This window comes from Bombus huntii, chromosome 5, assembly GCF_024542735.1.
Source record: "Bombus huntii isolate Logan2020A chromosome 5, iyBomHunt1.1, whole genome shotgun sequence".
In the NCBI taxonomy this organism is placed as follows: domain Eukaryota; kingdom Metazoa; phylum Arthropoda; class Insecta; order Hymenoptera; family Apidae; genus Bombus; species Bombus huntii.
In genome coordinates, this window is record NC_066242.1 from 16,040,007 (window position 1) to 16,057,920 (window position 17,914).

General features: G+C 37.8%; 2 protein-coding genes across 3 annotated transcripts in view; one reads left to right on the forward strand and one right to left on the reverse strand.

Moving 5' to 3' along the window:
* LOC126866090 (protein sprint) overlaps positions 1-17,914 on the reverse strand; it is a 159,371-nt gene that overhangs the window by 135,888 nt on the left and 5,569 nt on the right. The window contains exons 1-2 of one of the 2 annotated variants that reach the window (XM_050619209.1): positions 12,654-12,812; positions 10,673-10,917 (exon numbers count right to left, since the gene is read on the reverse strand). In XM_050619209.1, coding sequence (XP_050475166.1) covers positions 10,673-10,753 — 81 coding nt within the window. In that variant the 5' untranslated portion in view covers positions 10,754-10,917; positions 12,654-12,812. Of the gene's footprint in view, positions 1-10,672; positions 10,918-12,653; positions 12,813-17,914 lie in introns of those variants that run through there. The other variant, XM_050619208.1, reaches the window with a different exon arrangement.
* The window catches only part of LOC126866120 (general odorant-binding protein 56d-like), a 41,638-nt gene that overhangs the window by 1,385 nt on the left and 22,339 nt on the right, over positions 1-17,914 (forward strand). The gene's annotated exons all lie outside the window — the stretch shown is intronic.

A 17,914-nucleotide genomic window follows, 5' to 3' on the forward strand; every position in this document is an offset into this window, starting at 1 on the left:
AAGAGAACTTGATTTTTGTGTTTCATTTTTATTCAAGTTGTGTGGATAAGGTTTGATATCGTGTGTTAATTGAAGAGGAAGTCTCGACATCTTGGCTTTTATAAGAAAACTTGATTTTTGTGTTTCATTTTTATTCAACTTGTGTGGATAAAGTTTGATATCGTGTGTATTAATTGAAGAGGAAGTTATGACAAGTGATCAAACCTTGAGATCTTATTGTCGGTCTAGTTGCTGGCAAAATCTTCGTCGCTTATGTCATTCTTACGACTAATTTCTAGCAAATACTTCGTCACGTTTTCCATGTAATCAAACACGCTGCGTTCATTCGTATCGAATTTTCTGCAAGCCATCGTGCGTACCCCTTTTTTTTCACAGAATCAGATTAAACAGCAGTTCTTCGTTTTTCACGCGATTCTATTTTATTCCATTCCACGTTCAATTATTTTTCAAGCATGCAGTGACATCGCAATTGCTTTAACTCACGCTAGTTTCATTTACGGACGACAGATACAAAGAACAAACTTTATATCTGTATTTTCCACAATTCAAATTCCAATTTTAATACGAAACGATCTAGCCTCGGTAATCGTTTAATTATTATCAGCGTCTGCTGTAAAGTGGATATCGCTAGAAAAATAGTAAACGTGAGGCGATAACGTACGTTGATTCATCGATAGCGTATCAAACTTTATCACTCATTTCAGAATATATCTGAAAATTAAAATAATTATTCCCCATTTCCAAACACAGCTATTCCCAATTTTTTGATATTTCCGCAAGTTCAGAAGTTCGAATGACTAAAATTGAAAAATAAAGGCAAGAGGTGATATCTGAATACATTTTGTTTCACTAACGAACTTGTGGAAATATTTCTTGAAAGGAAGACATTTCTTGCAATTAAAAAAGGGACATTAATTATATATATAATTATATTATATTTAATAATTATATACATATGGATAAAAAGAAAGAAACTGATTTATTTGCTCTAACTAAGCTACGTGATATTAAAAGAAAATTAATAGCAATATTAAATTAATTTTTCTCAAATTATATTTCATAATCAAATCCGATGTAAATATTAATCTTCTTATATCGGACGATAGAATGTGACATATACATATATGGATAAAAAGAAATGAAAAACTGAATACAAAGTTATCATCAGTCTGGCGTTTGAGAGGCTCGTTTATCCTGCACAGGAAATTAAACAGTATTTCATGCAGATTTATCAACCATGCATAAACATGCATATCCGATCGTTACACGATTAACACAAAATGAAAACCATCGTACGCGATATACTGTCATAAGCATAACAGGATTAAAATCGTAGAAACCGCAACTTAGCAGATGTATTAGGTTGTCCGAAAAGTTTCTTTCGTTTTATAAGTTGATAATAGACGAACAACAATTTCTGTTTTATATTATTCTATTGACTTAGGTATGGTCCATTTCGTTCTATTACTATTATTACGCTCAATTATTATAATTCAATAAATTAATATAAAACAAAAGACATTGCGCGTCTATTATTTCCTTATAAAACGAAAGAAACATTTCGGTCAACCTAATAATTTTCAGCCGCCACCTCCCAAAAGGAATTCTGACCAAAAACCAAGTCGGTGGACAGATCAATCGTCGCGGATCGATCGAAAACGTTTATTCGTGGATTTTCAACGATGTAACTGGAAACTATCCTCGATCGGGCTAGTTGAACGCTGTTCTCGTTATCATCTTCGTTATCGGAATCGGTTGCACGCACACGTTTCCAACGATCGATCCCAAGCCGACGAAATTGCCGTGTTTTCCAGCTCTGCCGGCATGCGTTCACAACCGACGGAATTAATTAATCGCGCCTGGGGCTATTCGTGGCCGGGAAAAGAATTAATCGGCCGACTACCGGCTGAAATACGAGGGGATGGAAAAATTGTTGACGCGATGCTCGATTTGATGGCGATATTTGCTCGGAATGATGCACGCGCGAAACGGTTGTTAGTGTTAAGCCGCCTCTCTCCACCACGATTTTTCACCATCTCCGATTTAATCCCGTATCTCGTTCCGTTCTACCGTGTCGATTATGGTTTCAACCGAGGGCCGGTTCGTTTGTAATAGTTACGCCTTGTGGCCTTTTTTCGTAGAACAGCGATACGACAGAAGATTAATTGATTTTAAACGAAGGGAATTTTTATACTACATGGAGAACGAATTTCGGACATCGTAGCTGTTGTAAGATGAATTGCAAAGGTTCCGGTGTACGAGTTAATATTTTTAATTAAGAAATTTTGCTTACGGATAACCATTACAAATGATTAAAATTGTTTTCATTGCCAGTAGTTGTTATCGAGGGAAATTTAATTTTGGTTATCAGTAACCGGTTATAAATAGCCAGGAATTTTGTTTGGTTACCAGTAACCATTATCGATGACCCGAATTTTATTTTGGTTACCGATAATCATTATCGATGGCTAAAGTTTTTCCTGTAGTTTCTTGCGAAGCACAAAAACATTAACTGTGAAATTTACATGTACTTATATATACTTTAATAACTTGCTTAACAAAATGCATAAGTTTTAGAATTAAGCCTTCTTATGTTACCAACGAATATCTACTAATTATTGGTAACCTTAGCAAGAGGTAAGCAAGAAGATATTTGGCAATATATAATGATTGGCAATTAAAAATTAATATTTGTGACTTTTTTCCACAGAACAGTGATACGACGGAAGATTAATTGATTTTAAACGAAGGGATTTTTTATTCTACACGGAGAACGAATTTCGGACATGGTAGCTGTTGTAAGATGAATTTTAAAGGATGTCATTTTTTGACAAATTTCTTCCACACTTATCGATAACTGGCCTTCGTCCGAATAAAAATGTTAACAAAAAAAGAAGTAGTATTAATCAACAAAGAGGAATTATAAACATTCTGTTTGTTTATTTATCTTTTCTTCGGTATAATTCATATTATTTACACCGAACGATAGCGCTTCCAAAAACTTCCTGCTCTTAGATTGCCAATACGAACATTTTAATCCTCTCTACGTTGTGGGATTATTTCAATATCCCGTTGATTCGAGAAATTTTTTAGAGGATATTGATAGGCAAGAAAATTTATTAGATTTTAATAAGAGAAATGATTACATACCGGGTGTCAAGGTGTACGAGAAGCGCGATCGATTTAGTAAAAACCACTGGAACCCGGTCACTCACCGGAGAACGCTGTTTCCTCTCGTCTTCGCGCGAAGATAACAGCAACTTCCGTTTTCTGACAGACGATAACACCGCGATACCGCTCGATTTCCTTTCTACAACTATAAACACTGTCAAACAGCGACTACCAACGTTTCGACGACTCGCATAACAACGACGCTAATTTCACACGAATGACGCACACGCGACTCTGAATTGCACTTTACACGATACACTTGACGCGATTCCGAGAATAACGTAAAAAGAGAGGAGAACGAGAACGAAATGTCAGCGCCTTTTTATTACCGATCCGACAGAGAACCGATCGATACTACCGAGCGACCATTTTTCTGAAAATCCTTGGCTCCGTTCGATTCCACGTTCCTGTATTGTTTCCATGGAATAGATAATATAATGTTTCTTTTAATTTTTATATCCACGCGATAGTATTATTAATCTGTCAAATGTTTGCAATGGAATTATGAGATTCGAAGAAATTTCACACACTGTTTATAACATTATTCTAAACAGTTAAACAGTCTTCTGTCTTTTATTTTTATTTTGAAACAATGGTATTTTTAGTATTTGGAACGTTTAAAATGGAATTATGAAGATGTCGTTGATTCTTTATAACACCTTTAATATTTCTCATTGAAAATTTCCACCTTTTTTAAATTTAAAAATAGCGTTATTAATCTTCGAAATGTTCTAATTCAAAATAACGAGTTGGAGAGGATTTCGAACGTTGTTTGTGACGTCTGTACGTTTTCGCGAACAAAGACGAGTTTGAATAATTAGCGGTGTAAAATTAATTTCCGTAATTCAGCGCTCGGACACACGATTTCGTCACACGTACGATCGTAAGCAACCTTCTTACGATCAGAGCAGGTGAGTGAACTGAACTTTAACACGAATGTGCAGCCACGAGTACACGAGACGTGTACTCGTCCCTGGGAATCGATACGAACGTGCCGCCGACCCATCGTTCAATTTCCATAGCAACATCTGAGTCCAAACAAAAATGATTTCGTGCCACTTTTGTCCCACAGACGACACAACCGACCAACGAAAGAATTTTGTAACAGATCTTTCACATTTCTACGTGATACACGATCGATACATTTTGCATAATTATTTTTAGGTGATACGAAAACCTTTGGAAAATTGCAATTTACTGACGAAAATACAAAAAGAAGGAAAAAAACACCAGTATTGATCTAACACTACTACGTGATTAGTAGAGCGGGGATATTTATGAAAATTCATAATCTTGCAGGCAATCGTAAAGCAGCGAGACTCGAATAAAAACGTAAAACGTAATTTTACAATTAAAGTACATCTCGCAACAAAATAAGTACGTGTCGGGATATTTTTGAGCACATTACATAAAAATGACGCATCGTATGTATCAATGGCTTTTTAATAGAATACATTTTACAGTTGTAGAAAAGTGTTTCTTTAATTATGCGAAGATTTTGCTAATAATATTATAACGTCGGTAATCGAGGGTTGAGAAACGAAGAATACAGAGGGAAGACATAATAATTTTCACAAGCAAAGAAAAAAGTTTCTCCCTGTATTATTCGCCTCGTACAACCACCAGAATTATATCTCCTCAACTATGATATCAGACTACTCCAGAAGAAAAAGGAAAAAAACGGAGGACCAACTAAATTGCGAGCTAGAACGCAATTTCTCCGGGCCCTTTCAGCGAGAATTCGCGATACTCGAGTCGCTCGAGGGTTGACCATCTCCGCAGTTAAAGGCTTCGCCTTTAAGGCTGCGGTCACACGAGCGTTGGTTCTGTCATCCGTGACGAATAACGCATTTTCATAAAATGTATAATTCATTATTTTCACGTACCGATAATTTTCTTCGTTATAATTTCCTTTTCGAAATTAAAGATTGCCTGGGTGATATAAATGAGATAAATAGGTTGATAAAAATACATATCATATCTGATCCTGAAAGCAAATAAAGATACAGTATGTTAATTACGTAGACATAATTATATCAAGATACAAGAACAGCAGTGTGCCGAATTAAAAAATTTCCGTGTGACCGAGGCCTAAGGCGACGACATAAAGGAGCGCGCTCTCTGCCGCGGAAGAACATTTCTTGCCATCCCCAAACACGGAAAAATATAATCCCACGAAACGATTGTACACACGTACACCATTCTTAAGGCCTCGACTTTTAGCACCGTTATGTCCTTCCAAATAATTTAGCATCGTTTTAACTTGATTGAACGAAGGATTTATCGGCTCCTCGCGCGTTCCTCTTCCACCCTCGGCCGCGGTGCGTTCGACTTTCTTCCACGTCGATGGACCGTAGCGACGCGATAGGCGTTCACTCGCCTGAAAATTCACTCGCCTTTAGTACTCTCTCTCTTTTTTTTTCTTTTTCTTCTTTTTTTTTTCCCTATATCTTTGCTTCACTGTCGCGCTTTTTCTCGCAGAATGACGAACAGACTTACTCGAGATGCGAGTTTCTGGTGAAATTAATTCCAGTTCGTTGAAATATCGAATGGCGGGATTAAAGGGTAGACGAATTTATTATTCAGAATTTTATGGTGATTTTTACGATGTAATCTCTTGAGCTTTTTCCATTCCGCGTGTATCTTTGGATTTTCGAAGCACGTAACGCGCGAAGCGAGAATCGAATAAAAGAAATATACGATTCGATGAATCGTAGATCGTAACTGTTCTAATATAATTTGTAATTGATCGTTCCATACGATTTGCATTTTTCTTATTTAATTTACGCTATGTAATTTACGGCTGTGTGATTATTATTGAGCACCTCGTAATGTTATAAAACGTTTAAATACCACGATCCAGTGTATCTGCAGTTTACCAGACCAACAACCGAAACACCGATTTTCTCAAGGAACGTTGAACATCCTCGAGTTGGTCGAAGAGGATTCAGCTAATTACAGCAGGAGATTCGCCGCGACGAAGTAAAGCCGAGAGGATCGAAAGTGTATCGATGGTCGGCTGACAGGAAACTTTCTAGACACTGGAACCGGTGTCTGCGAAGATGGCCTTCGATCTGGTACAATTGAAGTGCACCGGGTGTCGAAGAATCATTGTTCTCCGACTCCGTTTCAACTTTTTCAATCCAAACACCGTAATTCCGTCTGATTTACTTTCTCGTAATTGATTGTACTCGAAGAAATGAAATTGACCATCTGTAGCACAGTAAATCCTATGTATCTACTGGTAATAAATCGTTTTATTTTATCGCTTTCTAATTTTTCCAATAATCTATCAGTTATTTTGTATTATTTCCGACTGTTTTCGATTTCAATTTTAACTTTTTCACTAGCTGTCAAATTCGATTAACATTATTCGTACGATTCCAAGAAATTTGCATCGTAGCTTCAAACAGCCTTGAAAAATTCCTCCATTAAACGAATAAAACAAGTTAGAAGCTGTAAGTCACCGATATTACAAATTTCCCTTGCATAAAAGTAACAAGTTTGTTAATAAAAATGAACTGGTTTTAAAAACTGACTGCTTTTTTTTTATAACGACTATTCAATTACCGCGCGAAGAGATTCTCCTTCTATTTCTTATATTTTTATAGCGTTCGTTGCTTATTTTCCTAATGTCCGGTAATAAATCGTTGCAAGACACCATGTACGGCGCTTTTAATGGAAAACTACGGCCTCAAGGACGAAACAGGCTTCCGCCGCAGCTCGAGAATCAACCGGTATGCAAATGAAGCTTAAGGTCCTGTCTGCCGATCTCTGAAACCGTGCAGTGCCAGATCGATCGTGCAGTCGCCGTTAATTGAATTAATCATCGGATTAAGCCTTCCTCTGAGCTTTGGAAATCGTTTTAGCCCCCCTTCGCCGTTCATAGAGCCAACCTCGCCATCAGGAAAATGAAATATAACGTTGAACGTAGAGGAATTTATCGATCGGATTTTTCAGATAAATCAGATTACGTGTCTATGAACCTGTTCTCAGCTCGACAGAATCTTCAGATTCTAACATGCAAGAGAGAGAATCTAATATTCAAAAGAGGTAGAATTTTTTCACAAATAATGTACGGACAAATAGAGGTGGATTACGGTTTGAGAAAATTCCAATATCCCACTGTAAGTTTTGTTATCGTATTTTAAATACGGCCGTCAAAAAAAGAAAAAAAAAAGGAGAAAAATGGCGTATTTCTTTAATGCGTACTGGAAGGCGACTCTCCGTGAAAAATAGTGATTCCGTGACTACCTTTGAATATTCCAGCGAGCATTAACTCGCATGGCTTGTATGTTTCCGTGGGGACAGCAGAACCATCTGTTCTTATCCGTGCGGCAAGTTAAAGCGTTTTTAAGCTGCCCGGGGACGTAACAATCCCCATAAGGGCGAAAGACGCGGGGATGGACTTCGTGCTCAAGCATAATCGTCCAGATAGCTAGACCCATTCAAATTTCACCTAATTGCCTCTACCCTGAAACGCGGTTGTCACGGACATCCTTCCAGGGGCCAAGTTTAATTGCACTTTTCGGATGATCGATCGAAAAAATTCACGTTGTACTTCGATATCCATAAACTGAATTACATTTGTATTAACAAATCGTACACGATTTTATAGAGAAAATATGTAATTTTTGATTCTAAAAAGCGAATCTTTTCTTCATCGACAAGTTTGATGGCAGTCGACGTATGGAACATTCGCTTCCTACAAATCATCGTATAAAACTCTGAAATAACGTTGACAAATAGATCGCGGATATTTATACAAATTCATATTTTTACGAAGACGGAAACGAAGTTTGAATAGAAAATTGTTTCATCTACTAAATATTAACAGAAGCCCTACGATTTTGATATTTTATACAATTTTACATGTCGCGCGTTTTGCGCGCATCTTTGCATCTCCAAATTACCTGTAAGTCCATAAAAGTACGGAATCTATCAATAAACTTCTTCGCAGCAAATAGAAAAAGAGGGAAAAAAGAAAAGAGAATAGGAAAAGATCGTCTACCACATCTTCTATTTATCCAAGGTAATCTAAACGATTGTGCTGCTACTAGGAGAATTCGAAACAAAGGAGCCTGTAAATCGACCTGGGGCGAGATTTTTGGCCATCCATCATGTTTCGAGGATCGCGGCGGGGCGACAGTGGCGGAAATGAAAAGGAAACATCGGGAACATTAATTTTACAACGACGAGATATCGCTCTGGTGCATGAGAAAATTTGCATTAAATAGGATTTCGCCGACTTTGCGTTTCTCCTTGTCGACCCCATCGAGGCCACCGCCACCGACGTCGCGATGCTTCACTTTTTGCCCCTTTGCATACCTTTCCAGCCATCCAACCCCCAGCGCGCTTTTCCTCGTCCCGGATATATTTTCCCCGCCGTTTATAAAATTCCGACCACGCAGCGCCGGTTCAATACCGAAAAATGCTCGCCGGAAGCGAACTCGAGCGCGCGAGATAGGGGGCGCTTAGTCCGAAAGAAAAGATGCGTCCCATTAATGGGAAACGCGCGAGAGAATGGTTTGCACGCGGTGAAAATGGCGATGTTAGAGAGTTTTTGCAAGGGAGGGAAGAAGTGGAGGTGACGTGGAATAGAGTAATTTGGCCGGAGAGTAAGTAACAGGGGGGGGGGAGGGGGGTGTGGAAATAGCGGCTGGAGGATGGGTAGTATTTTAGGGTGATTTGAAGTGAATATGTGCAACGAAATTTTATAGAACAGTTGAAAAAGTGTGACATGTTTGTAAATTACGAAGTAGATACATTGTGATCGTTGACGTAGAGTCTTTTGGGGTTTGAAATTAGTAAAAGTGTGGAAGTGCACTCTTGTTGAAATGAATTATTTATTTATTTATTTATTTTCATCATGTCAGTTTTATCAGGGAAATACGCGAAGAATTCAAATGCGAGAATAAAAAAGATAAATAAATAAGGAATACGAAGATGGTAGAACAATGCTATTCCATTGTTTCATTTTTCATCCCCTCTGTTACGGATCCTAAAGGGGATAGCGAACTGAATATACGATAAACAAAAATATAGAGAGATAGAAGAATAAGCATAAATATCGCAACAAGAATAATCTAACAACGTACTGTAACTATCGAAGAAAAGTGTCTACGAAGTGAAGAAAAATTCCATAAAAATGTAGTTTAAATGCAAACGTAAATTCCTGCGCAATTAAAACAGCGCCTAAGGTAATTTACATTTCAGACTCATAAAAATTCAACGGACAATAGAAAAAATAAACATGAATATCCGCGATAAGAATAATCTAATACTTTTTAAAAAGGTATTTAACAAATAAAAAGATTTCTAAAGAGTACATTAATAACGATCACGGAAATCATAATCATCGTTTCTTTATCGACTTCTACTATCGTTGCTCTACGGCAAACGCTAAAAAAAATTAAAACAACCCGAAAATAATCCGAATTCCAGGCTCATAAAAATTTCACAGAGAAATCGCGTCAACAGGAAGGGACACGTGGCACACGCTCGGATAATCAAAGGAAAGGCGGCGACGAGGAAGTTCAGGGATGTTTCGCGAAACTTTTCCATCGGCCTAACACACTTGACAAACGATAACGCGCACCCTACGCGTCACGACGCTCCTCATGGTCAAACGTAGACGTCGTGGAAGGCGCCACAGTACGTTTCCAGTTTTCGAGATCGTCGCCTCGTTATTGTCGCGACTACACGATACTCGTGACGCGACCAGATCTAGAGCCAGCCTTGGACATCGCAGGCGCGATAAGAATGGGGGTTGCTGATATCACGAATTATTTGGACAACGATAGCACTGGGAAAGCAACGAGAAATTTCTCCCGAAGATTACGAACACGATGGTAGGGAGAATCTATGCTGAGAGTATTTCCATGGGATTGGAGTTGATAGAGCCACGTTTTTGGGGGGTGATTCGGGTTACATGGTACGATGCTTTCTACGTTGCAATAGTTTGCAGAGATTGGACGAAGCTCGAGATTTGAATATTGATGTCTTATATATGTTTAGCACATGTATGCGTGTTTAAACGTGGTTCTTTTAAGCTGGAGTATTTTTGAAACGTCACTTGTTCGAAATTTACATTTCATGGGCTAATATCTGTTGTTAAATTTTGTTAAACTATTCAATCAATTATCGATCATATTGAAGAAGAAACTAGCTGTGAATTATATCAAAACGTTATGCAAGCGTATTTTTTAAAAAAAAGATATTATGACACGGAATGTTGTATGCGTGCAATTTACATTTAGATCATCATAGAAGAAGAAACCGGTTATTCGTTGAATAAAGTTATCTTCATAATTATTCGCCAATTAATATGTATATTTTTACACCAAAGACTTACGTCCTCGGCATCGATGGCTTATTAAAATTTCTTTGGACAATCGTCTACTTTTGTATACAAGTAATTCAGAGAATAATCGAATATAGCTACTACTAAAATTTATGTCAGGTACTAAAATATACTTGGAAAAGATTTATTCTCACTCACCATCAAGTAACTGGAAGCATTACTGCTGGTGGATTCCCTCTTCCGTGTTGGCGCCAAATCCCTCTGAACCAATGACGTCATCTTCTTGTCATATTAGTCATCAAGATTCAACGCCGCTTAGCCACGAACGCGATGATTAATCGATGCAAACCGTGAAACTTTAATTGCACCTTATTTTCTCCACTGAGCATATAAACATAAACCAATCGGACACAAAATTGTCACGCACCACGAAACTACGTAATCTGTAACAAAAAGGAACACCCACATTCTCATGAATATTCATTACAGCGTAAATTTATTACTATCATAAATCGTAAGAAAAGAACGAATAAGAGAGAGAGAGAAAGAGAGAAAGAGAGGGAGGAAGAGAGAGAGAAAGAGAGAATGAAGTCAGCCGGATTATTTTGAAAAAAAATTTCACAATGTATGTCTCAATCACCGTAAAATTTCTCCGGAATTATTTGCATCGCCGTGAGGGTCGAAATTTTCTGGCGTCAAATTTGTCGGTAATTTGCAGCGATATTTCATCGGTTTCAGTCGGGCCCCGAGGATTTAAATCGTAAGTTGCGCTAAAGCGACGGTTTATAGCGTCGTCGTTCAACGCTGGACGACGCTTGTTTCGCGAGCTTTGGATTTACGAGGTCGAATTAAACGTAATCGAATCGTTTGCACGAAAGGGATCGAAAGAAATCGGGAGAAAATGACGAATGTTAAAGAACTTGACACCGATGACCTTTAATAATACAGGATATGTTCACATGAAAATCGGAGAATCGAAGGACTAGAAGGCTAGAGGATTAGGATTAGGAAACTGAACGATTAGGTGCTTGCAGAATTAATTGAAAGACTAGAAGATCAGAGAGTTAGAAAATTGTAGAACTGGTAGGACTTGGATTGAAATGAACAACTAGACGAATGAGATCAGAAAATCGAAGGAGTGGAGAACTGAAGAGGCAAAACATAAAAGAGGACAACATTGACAAGTAAATTTCAGATCGATAACGCGAAATATTTATCGAAAAACGTTTAATTTTTGCAACGAAACACGTTCAATTTCCGTATAACGCTTTCGACTAAAATTCCCGTGAAATTGAATTTTCCACGGTCGCAAGCTCCCCCACACACGGGCCACATTTATTGTAAATTCACGTTTAACGTGGTTTACCTTTATCCATAGCCACTCGATGCTCCTTGACTGAGCTTTTCGGTCTCTAAATTCAATTCACTACACTTCATGGTGGATCGAGTACGAGGGGACAGGCCTAGCTGACAACACCGAGCAAATTCTTCCGTGAAAACCTTGCCAACAATGCGGTAAATTATACTGCACATCCGTTAGATATCGGGGGTTACGCGGTCGAGATGCGATTAAGGGAATTCTAAATTCAGAACAACCACTTTATTCGATTTTCCACCGATAAGAATTTTAACCATCCTGGATATCGCAAATATTTCAATTACGCCAGGTGAAAGATCTCAAGTCGGAAGATTCTTAACATTCAAATTTTAATATCCTTCGTTTTGGAATTTCTCATATATAATTCTGATAAAAAAATAGCAAAACCGTAAAGAGAACGTATCTTTAGAATTATTAATATCTCAACTTTATGGATACTGACATTTATACTTGTTAAACCAAACCATAGGTACAATAACAATAATAATAATAATAATAATAATAATAATAATAATAATAGTACTTTGTTATTTAACAATTGGTTGTACAGTATATCTATACGATATTTATCTATATCGATTCTATTTCGGTCACTTCCAGTCTCTCTCTTTCTCTCTTTCTAACTTTAATCTCACTTTTTTTATCACTTTTTCTTTTCTACTCTAAATTATTTTCAAACCTCCGCTCTAGATTCTACTATCACCGCTCTTATCACTCCTCTATACTTTGTACAACATCTTTTTTCTATTCTATTCCTATCTACCCCTATCAATCTATTTCTTCTGTCTATTTCTTTTTTACCTTTCTCCTTTCTACTCTTCGTTCATCTGATATTTCTTCTCTTCTAGCCAATTCTTCGCTCTTCCTTTTCCATATAATTTCATTTGACCTTGCCAGGCTTACTTTTCCACTTGCGCTTACTACTTCTACCCAATTTGAATCTTTATTTCTCGTTATTTTATTCCGAATCTTTATTCCGCACTTTCTTGTCACACCTTTCCACTTTCATCTCACCACATAATTTACATTCTTCTTTGCATTCTTCCCAATATCTACATTCCCTTAATCATCGAAATCTCGCTCTTGCTTTTAATTCATTTCTATTCCTCTAACTTCTTCTGCTTATTTTGATTTCTTCGTGTCTGTCTCTCTTCCTCCTTGTTTCATATCCTTAGCTCTTCGCTCTTCCCAGATTTCCTCTCCATTTTCTATTCTCTTTACGTGATCATCTCTGCACCTGATCATTCTCTTAGCTCTAAAAATCTCTTTCTACTTTTCTCTTTCTACTTTCATATAGCTATCTTTCGTTTCACTAGTATCCTCTTGCATTTCCACCTGGTTGAATCTTTCTCGGTGCTTTCTAACTTCTCTTCGTATTTTGCTGGTCTCGCGCCTGTTTTTATTGCGAATTTTTCTCTCCTCCTTTGATTCCAGCGATACGTGGCTCGCTGAATCTTTTCTATCGTCGGATGTTCGTTTGTAAAAAGAGAAAAACGCTCCTAACTAGACTATCAAACAGCTTTATCCTTAACTTCCAATCTTCCTTACATCTTCGTTCTCCTATGCTTCACGACTATGCTATTTTCCAAAATATCGTATTTCCTATTCTTGCTAAATCTTTTACATGTTTTTCGTCTGTGTTATTGACCCTTACTTTATACATGTAGAAGACTTGTGTAGGATGTTTGATGTTGCGAGATTTATTAAATGTTATTGCTTGTTGTTGAAATCGTCGAATATATTTAAAATAATAAATTAGTATACAGACTATATTGGCTGAGACGCTCGTACAGTATACAAGTCGTAAAATAGGATCGCTAATCACTCGTTAATTAGATCGATGATAATTCGTTGATAACTGGTTGATAACTGACTGTAACTCCGTTAATAACTGATTCGCTCGAGATCGCGTCTGTTTATTTATACTCATCGGGGGAGAGTCGGAAAATTCGAATTCGTCTTTGATCGACGATAACACGTAGCGGCGACATTGTTTTGCCCGGAATTTATTTATCGTTACGTTTCGTGCGTCAAGGCGGTGCCAATGTCCCGAGGCAAAATAACAACACGAATTGAACTGTCTTCTAACTCATGTGCCGCTACATACAGTTTCCTATATTATTCGTATTCGATGTGTATCTGTGCCTTCGAATTTCTCATAAACACAGAAAAATCCAAATTATTTCTTGCGCAAGAGAATACAGCTAATAGTTAACCTACAGATCCGAGATTCGAATGCAAATACGAGAAACAGCGATCGAAACGAACCGAATTCATCCGTCAATAACACGCGTTACATTTACCATTAATCTGCCCGATCGATCATGTGTCCCCGGGGATTCGAACGCATCTCCAGAGTGCTGTCCTGTCCGGTAATATCAATCTGCCACATTTTTTTCTTTCCATTCTACTCGTTTTACGCTCTAGGGACTGGAACCCTACGTGTCCGCAACGGACACTAATTTACGAGCAGCGTCACATTGAAAATTCATAATGGCCAAAAGTTGAAATTCCGCGGCTTTAATCAAGCCATCGACATTCATGGGCTCGCCTTGACCCCTTGGGGGCTGCAACGGTTCTGTTACATCGCGCTGTTGGGACATAAACCGACCTTTCAGTCGTAAAACTCGAACTCGATCATCTTTTCGTTACTTTACTCGTACGCGTGATTTTTTCAATTCTTTTGTATCGTTCGATACTTGACAGATGTTGATCTTTTAGAAGGAAGAGTGAAAGTGAATTTCGTGCGTGAGATAATCGACCGAGGTGAATGGAAAGTGGACGTAAATTACATCTCGTTAACGCGAAACTACCCTAAAATGTTCGATTCTTTACTCGAGGTATCTTAAGATCCCAAACGAAAGAAAATACTCAAATTTGATTAGTTTCTTTCTGTCAAGGTTGTTTCAAATGTTTACTAGACAGCTCGTGAATTGGAATTTAATGCCACAGTATAGGACAATTCATCCGACTCTCTGAATATTCTTTCATACTAAATATCGATGTGAAAAATCGACAGACATAGTGCAACGTGCGTTATGCCACGATATCTCCTTTCGATATATTAAATGCAGACTTCTATTATAGCAGGATCTACTGGTACGCGTGATTTTTTTCAATTCTTTCGTATCGTTCGATACTTGACAGGTGCCAGGTGTAACACGTATCGCGCGTCCTTTGTAAGGGTGTTAAAATCTCGATAAAAAGAGAGGAATATTTCTTTGAAGAGAATAGAGACAAAGCGTTGATTCGTGAGAATATTGAAAAATAGAAAAGAATAGACATTTTGTTGAAAATGACAAGGTTCGAGCTCGCCATCCATGTGCAGATGCGCTAGTTACAGAAAATAGTAACTAAAAGATAGTTCTAGATATAGTCGATAATTTTTTGTTTTTATCCCTAGTCCATTTAAGAAAGTGCAATAAAGGTTTTTCGGCTCAGAACGACGTGATAGATTCATCCAAAGAATAAAATATTGCGACCCTACCTCTAAATACAGAAATAACAACACATTTTGATGCGACAAGTATTTTTGGAATATTTGAATATTTGTATTTTTCCAGTGTTCGATATTTTTAATACCTTCAGCAACTTCTCTCGATCGCTTAAACCTTCGGAATCTGATTAAATTTCAAAAACGAAATTTACTTCCAGCCTCGTGGATTTAATTGACGAAATTGGAATGTTTTAATTACTTCGATAAATGATGTTACGATGCGAAGATCGACGATTCTTTTTGCGGAGGGCAGGCGCGTTCCCATGAAACAGCTGAATGTAATCGTTCATTGGTAGTTGCAGTCATTGCCCTGATTGGTCTCGATTAAAATCGACTTGCGAAATCGTCCGAACGATCCACGCTGATGACATCAGACAGTTATAAGAAAGCCTACGACGAACGCGTTCGATGTAACACCAACGTGCTTTGCGCAAGGAAAGAATGAATAATTCACAGGGACTTACAACTAGAAGAAGAAAACCACGATGGTTAAATTATAATAAATTATTCGTTGATTTAGTGACAATTTTTGGTGATTATTCGATAGACGTTGTATTAAATAAATATTACTTTGTAATTGACATACCGATAAAATGAATTTTATAATTTAAACGATCGAGCGATTAATGTATTTTAATTGTTCAATAACCCGAACTATAATATCTGTATCACGTACTACGTGTCTCCAAAATTATTCTTTTCTATTTTTTCCCTTTTTAACACCGTGTACATAACCGATTTTCACATGCCGAAATGAAGTTGTCATACTGTTGCATGGATTACGTAATGCAGCTAAAATTAGAGGTACAACGAAATTCCATTTATTTAAACGAAATTTTACTGTTCAAATATTCGTAAACATATTACCGAACTTATCACGCTTGATTAATAAAACGCGTACTTGCCTCTGTTACGTAACAAAGCGAACCACCCGTTCACGCAATATTAACATATCGTTCATTTGCAAAGTGACAATGACATAACGCAAAATTTCTAGTTTTCGTACTTGGACAGAAAAAGCGTTCTAGCGAACTTGAAATATTTACTACGCGAGGGCAGTTTGCTGCATCGTCAAAAAACCATAACAATTTGGAATATTCAAATTGCATAAAATTGCGATTTTTGAGTCATGTGATTGTTGCAGCCAATGACTGATATTTTCTTTAATACTTACATCATCGATGAACGATATTGCTGCAACTCTTTCGATACTAATCGCTAATCGAAAAGAAAGCAGACGAATCTCTGTGATATGATAAAGTAACTTCTCGAATTCTTCCAAACATTATTCCTCTATCTACTCGATATTTCGCGACTAAGAATCTTGTTAATACCTTTACTTAATCCAAAGTTAAGAACGTAATTGACAGAACAGAGAACGTTTTTAAATACGCGAAGATTCTGATCTTGTTCCAATAGCTTTGTCATCGATCTAGAACACGTACTACTTAATTGAAAATGATCGTTCCTCGATGAAATTGTTTCAAACCTGAATTATTATTATGAAAGAAACGATCAGAGCCAAAGCGTCTAAAAATCAATTCTACACCCTCGTTTATTTCCCCGCTGACTCTCGTTAATATTCACCGTGAAACTCATTTACCAAACACGTCAGAGTTCTGCGGCGTTCGCCACCTTCTCCGAAACCAAAAGAAAAGGAAAACGAAGGAGAATCGTCTGGCTCGGACGGGGTTGGGTCTTTATTTTCGTCTGGTCGGGGGATTTAATAAAGTCTGGAGCAGGTGTCATTGGCGAGACGCAAAAACGTCAAAAGTGGTAGCAGGCCGTGGAGGTTTCTCTGAAAACCCCAACGTGTCTCAACCCCCTACGGTTATTCTCGCGTTCGATTTCGTTCGACGAACAAAGCTGCAGACGATAGAACTGTCGATCAATCCTCCGTCGTAGACGTAATCTCGACATTTTTGCCTCGTTAGAAGTTACTGGGAGGCCGCGTCCAGGATTTCGACGAGAATTCGATGAGATCCGCGCGGGGGTGCGGCTGTGAAAACCGTTCAGACACGCGTCATTGTGCGCGTAAATGGGCGTTTCGCTGGTTCTTCGGCTCAGGTGGTACGTATGAGGATCTTAGAAAAGGGTATTTCAAAGTTTAAATTGAGGGTAGAAATTTGCAAGGTAGCCTCAATTGGTATGGTAATATCGGGAACGGGATTTGCAGTTAAGTGGCGGATTTATGAAAGATTGTAAAAAGAGGGCAATGATGAATTTCGATCTTGCTGTAATATTAGGTAGCGTTTTAAGAAACGGATGAGACGATTACTTGAGACGAAGGTGGTGGATGGCGAATTTTAATTGATACGATACTGTTTTTTGGAATTAAACAAGAAAGATATTTTGCAAGGTGGCGAAGAAAGAACGTAGATCGATTCCGCGTCAGTAGCAAGAATTCGAGTTAGACGATAGAAGCATTTGCTAATCAATGTTTCCCAGTACAATGTCTTCACGCATCGTTCATTTGCAAGGTAGCTTCAATAGGTATGGTAATATCAGGAACGAGATTTGGAGTTAAGTGGCGGATTTATGGAAGATTGTAAAAAGAGGGCAATGA